Here is a 10,500-nt window from a genome sequence, read left to right on the forward strand (position 1 = left end):
TTCTTTTTCCAAGTGATGAAAGAAGAAGAAGAAGAATGGTCGTATTTGTCGAGTAGTGGATGAGCAAATCCCACGTCTGAAGAAGAAGACGAACGAGACTTCCCATTTCCGTGGTATGAATGGTTAGGCTCCCTTACACGTCTAAGGTATTACTGTATGGATACGTGTCCCAAAGGGGGGTGTTTTGGTTCGATCCCAAAGGGTGTTAGTTGGTTTGGTTTCAGTTTAGACGGTTCCGTTCAAGTCGTTTAATATTGTCATTGATTGATCGAACCAATTATTAATCAATTCTTTTGTTTAGTGAAAGGACACATTATATTAAGAGAAAAGAATGGGATATTTACATCCTAAAAAATTTCTTCTCATTGGCATCGTCCCGTATCATATTGGTAAGAGCCTCTAGGAGACTGTCTATACACAAGTGACCTTTCCGATGCAACAATAGGAACCAGGCAAGTAAATTAGCACATCGATTGATCTCTCTCACATGATGAGTGAAGACACATCGGCGAAAGCTACTACATAGGTCATAAATGTCTTCCACAAGGCCCATAATGTTCCATGGAACCTTGAATTGCCCCGTTATCATCTGAATCGCAAACACTGAGTCTAATCGAACTTGAATGTGGGTGTGTCTTAGCGAGCTGGCCTTCAGTACACCCTGTTTGATCGCAAGGAGCTCCATACGTAGAATACTGTCATCACTAGTAGCACTCGTAATTGTGAATGCTGGAGTCCCCGCAACATCACGGGCGATCGCACCATAGCCCCCTAGGTTCTCCCTAATTATTAATCAATATCTTATTATACAGTCTGTGGCCGGTTTTTTTCGATTTATCGGTTTGGCTTTTCAATTTAACAATTGATTCGTTCTGTATTTATTTTTATTCAGTTTAATTTAATTTGATGATGTATCATTTTAAATGTTTCTAAACGGCTTAAAATTGACAGATTTATCAGTTCAAAACCAAACCAAAACGAGTTTTTTCAATAAATTAACACATTTAGGACAAATGATAGTGATTAGAGCTTTGAAATTACCAAAACACCCTAAGAGAGATATTTAATTAACATTTGCAATTGTGGGGCCATGATCCATGACAGTTATAACGGTAATTCATGATTCTGGGTGTCGGCACAACTTCATAGATGGCTTCGCTCCCAGTCCACTCCCATCTTCACATGGGCTTGGGCCTGAGCAGTTGCCTCCCCATTTCTTTACTGTTCATATGGGCTACAACTAACTCAGTTTGGATAAGACATGAACTTTGGGCCAACTTACTGATGGGCTTTAAACTTAGGGCCCGAGCTGAACCCCGGGAAAGATGCAAGGTTTAAAACCTGAAATCAGATATGGGATCAGCCTTCAATTATTCAAATCAGATTCGGTTGGGATCGATTTGGAATCAACCAAAACTTTAGAAAATGAATTTGGGAAGGGTATGATTGTCATGGTATAGGAATGCCATAGTTCCAATAATGTGTAGAGGCCAAGGAGTCTACGAAGCCAGGCATAGGTGAGAAGAGTGTCAGCTGCCAAGAATCGATGCATTGGCAAAAGGAGCACGTACCTAATCCTGTCCCCAACCTTCACATGAGATTCTCTAGTACGAAGGAGTGATTTAAGTCAAATTGAAGGAACTAAAAGAGCTAGGGAAAGGACTAAATTAACCATAGGTGAATGGTGAGAAAAGACATGCATATCTTAGGACTTATATCATGTATGACTTTGAATATGATTGGAGAGCAAGGATCCATGTAGCCGACTTCATATAATTGGGAAAAGTCTATATGTTGTTTTGTAAAAGTTCTTTTGGTTGGTCCATCTATGAAAAATCACCTAAACTGCCATGTGGAAGGATGGTTGGCAAACCAACATTTGAATAGAAAATATATGATTTCGATTCTCTACATGTTAAATTTCATCATTAAATTCAATCATTTCCGTCTCCTACTATCTAGCGTTTCAATGCCAAGATCATATACATTTTTTTGGACAGTATTCCTTAGGTCATAGAGAAGGGGAATCCCTTGACTACGACTTTCAGATGGGGGGAGAGGGTATCATGCAATAGGGGGAAGGTATTATCGATTTTGTCCAATAGGGGGATCTTTCAGGACCCTAGGATGGTGGTTGAACCCTTCATGTGTGGTGAGGGAAAACTATCCTTTTTTCTAATTGTAAACGAATCACCACCCGTTAGGGCATTTCCTGAATGGAGATAGGAATTCAGCCGAAGGATCTTGTACGGATTTGGTTACAAACTTTACGAACTCAAATGATCTTCTTTAATCTCTAGATATCTTGAAAGGCTTCTCTATGGAGAACACACCGCAAATCCTTGGAAACAGATGGAATCCTACAGCGAACACACTAGTAACTTAGAGAATAAGATTGAGAGAGAGAGAGACTATGATCTCAATAATACCATTGGGGTTATGGATGATTTGATTATGTATAAATATAATCATTCCCCTCCTCCTCACAATATCTCACTCAAAATAGGAAACACAAAAAGGGAAGAAACCCAAAGGGAGAAGACCACCTTTTTAAGTGGCCGACCCACTTTGGTTCAATCGGCTGCCCCATGGGTGGGCGCCAAACCCAAACCGAGTCTGCCCAGGTTCGATTAACACTAATAATAACCAAAATTCGTAGGACTAAGTTTGCCTTCACTACGTGGTGAATAGAAATATTTTCAGCCAATTTACGAAGAAATCACTGGATAAGAATAATGAAATCCAGACCTTTTGAATATGAGTCAAATCTTCTATGAACATATTCATAGTAGAAAAACAAAAAACTTACAAGATTAGAAATAGCCATCAGATTACCATCTAGTCTTCTTAACCTTGAGGTATGAGGCATGAGCTGTAAGCTTACCGGCAACAGCTTTGTACAAACCCCTTTAAGTGCTTGTTCGGCTAAGCTTCTCAGAATCTAGTGTGATATTGTGGGGTTAAAAAGACGCATCCAGTGAGAATTTAAGCTCCAGAGTCAGGCCAACCAGTAACCACCCCCTCCCCTTCCCAGTTCCTGTTACAATCATAGGCTTTAGGGTACTCTGTTAGTGGTTAAGGGTAGATGGGTAATTAGTGGTTAAGGGTAGTTGGGTAATTTGATTGAGAAATGGCTTTATCTAGTGTATGGATCGATTGTAAAGGACATGAATAGTAAAATCTCACTTTCCACTTATTTCTTCTTCTCTCCTTCTCTTTTGCTTTCTCTTCCTTCTTTGTCTTCTTCTTCTTCTGTCCCTGCTTCTCTTCCATCATCGCATCACTTCATCAGATTCATAACATTGGTCCGACCTGCCGGATCATTTTCTCCCCAGATCTAGGTTCTTAACATTGGTGCTTTCACTGAGAGAAATCGACAACCAACCATGGTTGACGAACTCCGCCTCACCCCATTGTTCACCCTTGCTCAAGAATTGAAGGACATTCGTGCCTTGTTGTTTGATTGCAAGAAGAACTGTTTCAAGATGCAAAACAACATAGCAGATCTGTGTTTGAGTTCTGCGACAATCAATGAGCAATCAAAAGAACTTCAGCGTTTGATACGTGAATTAATCGATGAAGAAAATTCCAACGGCATGGCAGATCCTGAATCTATGGAGCAAGAAGACGATTCTGGCGTTATGTTGGTTGAGTTTGATGGGGCTTCGATTCCTGCCGTCATGGGCCAGATTCCGGTTGCATCAGAGCTCAGTCCTGCCTTCATCGTTCAGAGACCAATTGCTTTGGAGATCGTCGCTTTAGAGATTGCTGATTCAGAGGTCGCTCCAGTCTTCACGAACCAAGTTCCAGTTGCATCAGCGAGATTTGCAAGATTCAGAAAAAGGGGATCGATGGCAGTCTTGTTGCAGGAATCGTTGCAACTGAAGATCGCTACCTTGGTTGAGTTTGAAGGGGATCATCTGTTCATTCCCTCTCCGTTTCTTGGAGCACCCATGGATGCAAATGGTGAAGACTTTTGGGGTTTTCCGTTCTCTCCACCATGGCCACCACCCCTGAATCGTTGGAATGATATTTCAAGCGAACCACCATGGCCACCACTTAGCTGGTGCTGTGGCGTTGCATTCCTCTGTTCCTTCTCTCTCTTCTCGAGTCTCGATTATTCTAGAAAGGTATTCGACCAGATTCCCCAACCAAATGTTTTCACCTGGAGCACCCTCATTCGTGCATACGCTCCCAGTCCAATGCCCAACCATAGCCTCCTTATCTTCTCCAAAATGCTCCATCAGTGTCTTCACCCACCCAACAAATACACTTACCCCATTGCAATCAAGGCAGCGTCAGAGCTCTCAGTTTTGTGCGAGGGAAGAGTGCTTCATGGCATGGTCATTATAGCCTATTGGGGTTCAGATATTTTCATCCTGAATTCTCTCATTCATTTCTATGCTGCATACGGGGAATTGGATAAGGCTTTTAAGGTGTTCATGAAAACTCTCAATAGGGATGTGGTTTCTTGGAAATCTAGGATTATTGCTTATGCACAGGCAAGAAAGAAACAACAGTGCTTCACGGTTGCGCAGACAAGTCTTCTGGTATTTTCTTGGGTCCTAGAGGGTCTGTCTTCGATCTTCTTCTCGAGTCTTCTGGGTCAGCACCTATCTATCGATATGGGCCACCTTGGCCTTACAGCTTCTGATTTTGCTGGGGAAAGATTGTTTACTTGACTATTGGAGAGTGAAAAGATCCTTTACTCGGCAAGTCTGTACCCATCTCAAGGAAGTAACGATAGAGGAAAAATGGTTTCTTCAAGGAAGGAGAATCGAAGCGTGTCGAGATGGAGGATTTGCTTGGAGCTTCTGCAGAAATGCTGGGGAAAGATGGGCCAGGGAGAGATGGGGACTGGAACCCTCGACTTCCATCGGAACCACCACTGTCTTCTCCTGCAATAGCTTTCCAATGCGAAATCAGCTTTGAACTCAGGTGGGATTTCAAATCATTTTTCGTAATTGGTTGCACCCATGTATTCTGTTGTGAGTGCATTAGCAATTATGTGATATCCAAGTTAGAAGAGAAGGTAACTAGTATAAAGTACTCAGAGTTGCGTTGTGAAGAAACATTAGAGCTTGAATCATGTCTTTTAATTCTTGCACCCGAGGAATGTGAAAAGTGGAAGGTTGCTCTCTGTGAGTCTTTAATTCGTGAGCCCCAAATATTTTACTGCCCATTCAAAGATTGTTCTGCCCTATTGCTGAATGATGGGATGGGGGTAATTGCTTCTATTGTTGGTGGCTGATTTGGAGCAGTAAGTATATTTGCTTCGTTGATTTTATCATTTGAACTACCATTTGTGTTGCTTCTACTACTCCGGTTCCTAGGGGTGTGCTTGACTGGGATCAGTCTATATTTCTTATGTGCATGTGTTATGGGCTGGATGATGAGCAATCACATGGGCAATGTTGGATCCATCTTCACAGGGGTTCTGCTTTTCTCTATAATGATGGCTTATATGGGAAAACTGGTCTTGGGTTTGATGGTGTTTAGGGAGATGGTTGGTGAAGGTATTCAGCTTGATGTTGTGGTTATGATTAGCTTGTTTTTTTATTTGTAGCCAATTAGGCTGGCTGAGACATGGTAAGAATGTGCACAGGTGGAATATTGGGAGGCGTCTGTGGCTGGGATTGTATTTAGGAAGAGATGTGGTTTTGTGGGCTGCATTGATATTGGGGTGTGGGATGAATGGAAGTGTCAATGTTGCTTTGGATCTCTTTTATCTGATGTGCAGGGAGGGATTGGTTCCCACTGAGATTACCTTTGTTGGGATCTTGTATGCTTGCAGTTATGGTGGGGATCAGGGATTTGAGTACTTCAAGAGGATGAGGGAAGTATATGGGATCATGCCTAAGATAGAACATTATGGTGGCATTGTTGATTTGCTTACTAGGGCAGGGTGGGTACAAGAAGCACATGATTTTATTCAAAATGTGCCATTGGATCCCAATTGCATGTTTATTAGATATGTTCTGGCACTTCACAGGATCATAGATGCGAAAAGGTCTCAAGATCCTAAGGAACAGGCTGCAAATGAAATGGCTTCATTAATTAGAGATCCCAATATATCAACGTCATTCCATTTGAAATTTCAGCAACTTTCCCGACCGCCACTTGTTTGTGATAATGTTGGACTGAACGAGCTCCTTCAGCCTTTTGATCTAGGTGGATACCACAACCCCATGAATGCCACCACCCAGCTGCCGATTATGATACGTTTTGTGTTTGATCCGGGGATCGATGTACAAGCTTTACCGCAGAACCTTGAGGAGTTTCAGCTCCAGTTGTCCATGGATTCTTAGTAGAACCTTGAGGACAAGGTTCTGTCCGAAGGGGATGGTAATGTTACAATCATAGGCTTTAGGGTACTCTGTTAGTGGTTAAGGGTAGATGGGTAATTAGTAGTTAAGGGTAGTTGGGTAATTTGATTGAGAAATGGCTTTATATAGTGTATGGATCGATTGTAAAGGACATGAATAGTAAAATCTCACTTTCCACTTATTTCTTCTTCTCTCCTTCTCTTTTGCTTTTTCTTCCTTCTTTGTCTTCTTCTTCTTCTGTCCCTGCTTCTCTTCCGTCATCGCACCAAGAGGGGGGGGGGTGAAACCATTCTTAATTTTGCTAATCACCTAGAATAGATGCACACAAGAAGCTTTACTCAAATTGCCCAACTGTGGATTATGAGCAAAGAGCAATGCAATTGTGATAACATGATCTCTGCACATCTAATTGATCATTTGAACCCGTAAGGAATGACTTTTGGGGTCTTATCTGCTAGAATGAGAAATGTTTTTACTAGTTCCTCCTTGACCATGAAGAGGATTGAAGTTGCCAAAACACTCTGAACTAGCTTTGTGCTCATCCCTTCATAAAAACTAAACAATCCTTCATAACGGATCATCTTAACAATGGCATCCATAGTACCTGTATATCGTAATGAAATGTTGTCACCACCTATCTCTGGCTTTGCTTGAAGTCTTGACTTGACAACTAACAATGGGTAGGTAGTAACAGTTGCTCCAAGTTTTGCTAATGCCCCTACCAAGAAAACCTCTGAAGCAGAAACCCCTTTTGAATTTTGCTTTCTAGCAACACGTTTTGCTCTCAAATGCTTCAATAAGCTCTCATAGATCATAAACTGAATAGATGGATTGCATACCATGACAAGTGCAGGTACAACGCCTTTCCAGAATCCCTTAATCCCTGCTTCAGAATAAACCTCTCTCATAGCTTGAACAGTCTCATATGGTCTAGGTTTTATAGAATCAAGTGTAGAAACATCCATCAAATTGGTTGGAGAAGAAGCAGAAGCAGAAGCAGCAGATTCCCTCAAAATAGCTTCCTTTTTTGCTTCCATAATTATCATCTCGGCTTGAGTATGAGTTTGCATACGAGTCACAAGAACCCAAATAGGAATGGTCATCGAGACATTCAATGAACCAGCAATGGCGGCGACAAGAATCCAAGAGAAAATGCCAGCAGTGCCATCACCAAGACCTTTCTTTTTCCGGGCAACCGCAAGAGCCTCTGCCTTGTTCTTGAAGAGTTGGTAGAAGTAATAATAGTTACCCGGAGAAGCGGCAGTGCCGAACAGTGAGGGTTTGAGTCCCCTGTATAATCCTCCCCAACCTTCTGTTCTTATAACCTGCAGGATTTTCCTTAGAGTACTGTCACTGCCATTGGAATGGGATTGGGAAGAAAAAGATTCTCTGCCAGAATTAGAATCAGAGATGAGACCTTTCTTGGCAATCCTATCGGTTTGCTGGCGCGTGTTCACAATGTCAGATCTTGAAAAGCCCGGAGATTGAAAGAACTCGATCTTGGGTTTAAGGGTTTTGACCGGATTGACGAAAAGCAGCGGTGGATACTTCGTTATCAGATTAACAATGTGGGTCTTGGTGACTCCATTTGTTTGTAACAGCTCAATGACAGAGTCTGGTCTCTCTGTGGTCTCGTTGCGGATCTTCTGTGCCGTTGAAATAGCGGATTTGAAAGGTAATCCACATGAATTCAAAATGTAAGAGATGGTGAGATTTTTTGGTCTATGGATCTGATGAATAAGTTGTTGGTCGCTCTACCAACAACTCCTTAGCTCAGTTGGTGAGCTGTGGTGCGCTTCATGCCCATGCTCACCAAGAGGTTTCGAGTTCGAGTCTCTTGGCTGGTATCTTATCCCCTCCCCGGTTCGATCCCCCCACCCCCCACCCCCCTTCTATCAATTATATATGTAAAAGCTCCCAATTAACCGAAAAAAAAAGTCATTGGTCTCTCAACAGTTCTAGAACCGATAGAGACCAACTAGGAATCATTGGAATCAATACAAATCCACATCCTAACGTTAAATATTATATAATTCTTAAGACTTAAGGTTATGATAGTTAAGGTACCTCTTGTCTCATATATTAATTTATTAAAGATTTGGTTATTAATTTAGAGGTTTGGAAATGCTAACTTAAGGAGATGCATTAAATTAATTCTAGTTTATAATGGTAATGGTGTTTGTATATTTTTTTATAAGATTAGGATGTATCAAAATTTTTGAAAGAAATTACAAGAATTAATAGCTAGGCATAGCCAGACAAGTACAATCACAAGATAGATTGAACCCTACCCCACCCTCGACACGCCCATCAGTAGGAAGGACCTCGTCAAAACCTACCTAAAAAAAAACGTTATCTAGGTCTACATTGTGCATCATATAAGAGCTCCTCTTTAATGTGAAATAGAAAAACAATAGTGGTAGAAGTCCCAAGCTTTGCCGTCTCCTTTGTTAAGAAATCAACAATAGGATTTGTTTTCCTATAGCAATGTGTGATTTTCCATGTGGTGAAATTAAAGTATTAAAGTAGATTTGAAGGAATAGCGAGTCTTGCAACACAAACCATGGTCTCAAATTTGTTGGCATAATCATTAAATCCAATTCAATCCAAAGTTTGTTCACACTTATTAATTGAACATAAAACAAGAACTAATATGGACCAAGCTCGTGATTTGAGAAAAATTGATGGTGAGTTGCATATCTCATGTGATTGAAATTAATCTTATTATTTTATTATTGAATACATATAGTATTGTTTATCAAAAAAATAATATATATATATAACATGTGTCATTGAATTAAAAAAAAAAAACTTAGATTGCCTGGAACTAATTAGGAATTAGGACCGACCTGCCCATTAGTTAATGGACTTCAATCTAAGGTTTGAAACTGATTAGCATATTGGTTTGGCTTTGGTCCTTATTTCTTTAGGGGTCAGAACCATTAAAGAACCAGACCAATTGACACGCATAGTCAATTTGACATGGGAAAGGGTGAACCTAGCTTTCCTCCAACAATGATGGGAGTTGGAGGATCCAATGCAGCCAAAACAAGGTGGGTTTAGTCCTTTCATAGGGTGGGACCCACCTACAAAATGATCCAAACACCCCTGTTTTGGTGGGAGCTGGAGGGCTAGAGGAGAGCCGAATTCGGAAAGGGTAGTTTCTACCTTGTACAATAGGATGGGAGTTAATGATGACCCAAGAATCGAATCACATAATTACATCACCAGTAGGTCCAGTACACAAAGTGGAGAAAAACTTAATCCTTTATTTAGTGTCTTTCTCCTTTAGTCAAGACCATGATTTGTTTTGGTCAAAACTTTTATGAAGTGGATTGAACCAAAATGGACAGTTTTTCAGATGAACTCCAATCCAATTTTGAAAACTATGGTTCAACTGAGTATCTCTTCTGTTGCTTCCGTCAGCTGGTTTGTCAAGGGAATGACCAGCTTTTCTAAGATTTTGGATGGTGCCCATGTACTCCAACATGAAATATCAATGTACTGTACAGAAGTAAAGACTGGAAGAGCCAGCATAGAAAGCATGCATCATAGTACAAGCAACATTAAACGGATACTAACTGGCTGATATACTAATCTCTCTTTGAAATCACATTTCAACATTTGAGTCACAGTAGCAATGCCAATCTCATCAATAAACCTAACCATCTAGTCAACAAACCATCTCAATCAGCAATTCATAAAAATGACGAAGAAGAGAGAGATCAAATGATCTATCATTCTCCCAGGTTTGACACATTTCATTCTACATAAAAAGTTAATAGATATAGCTGGAATGAATTATTGACCACCCATTGGTGCCTACAATCAAATCTTAATGCCTGGTACCATATGTGGCTCTCATCTCAGAATATGAAGGAGATAGTTTCTACATTCAATACATAAGTACATAACATCTACTCTTACATGATTAAAAACCACCAAAGGAAAATGTATAATCAAACCAGGTAACAGGAATACATATCTTATTTCACTTATGAGCTTTCCTCTCTAGGCCAACTGCCATCAAGCCAGTTGAGATAAGAGATTACAAGGTCAGCAGCCTTGTATCATACAGAACATGTAAAATGAACATTAGGCATTTGGGAAAACAGCTCTTTCAATTACCTGCATAGCAAAACCCCAGAAGACTTTCTTCCATCTTGTCTACTGC

At 40.6% G+C, this 10,500-nt stretch overlaps 1 protein-coding gene across 1 annotated transcript; it reads right to left on the reverse strand.

Moving 5' to 3' along the window:
- Positions 1 to 6,651: 6,651 nt before the first annotated feature.
- Positions 6,652 to 10,460, reverse strand: LOC122672156 (peroxisomal nicotinamide adenine dinucleotide carrier-like). Its single transcript, XM_043869654.1, has 3 exons — positions 10,455 to 10,460; positions 10,009 to 10,092; positions 6,652 to 7,972 (listed from the first exon to the last, which is right to left on the reverse strand). Exons 1-3 carry the CDS (start codon positions 10,458 to 10,460, stop codon positions 6,740 to 6,742), a joined length of 1,323 nt encoding a protein of 440 aa, XP_043725589.1. The 3' UTR covers positions 6,652 to 6,739.
- Between the last annotated feature and the right edge of the window lie 40 nt (positions 10,461 to 10,500).

Source organism: Telopea speciosissima, chromosome 8 (genome assembly GCF_018873765.1).
Source record: "Telopea speciosissima isolate NSW1024214 ecotype Mountain lineage chromosome 8, Tspe_v1, whole genome shotgun sequence".
In the NCBI taxonomy this organism is placed as follows: domain Eukaryota; kingdom Viridiplantae; phylum Streptophyta; class Magnoliopsida; order Proteales; family Proteaceae; genus Telopea; species Telopea speciosissima.

Coding starts and splice junctions, on each gene's coding strand:
- LOC122672156 (XM_043869654.1), bottom strand. Junction 7,973..10,008: donor ATGAATTGCTGATTGAGATG/GTTTGTTGACTA, acceptor TCAACGGCACAG/AAGATCCGCAACGAGACCAC.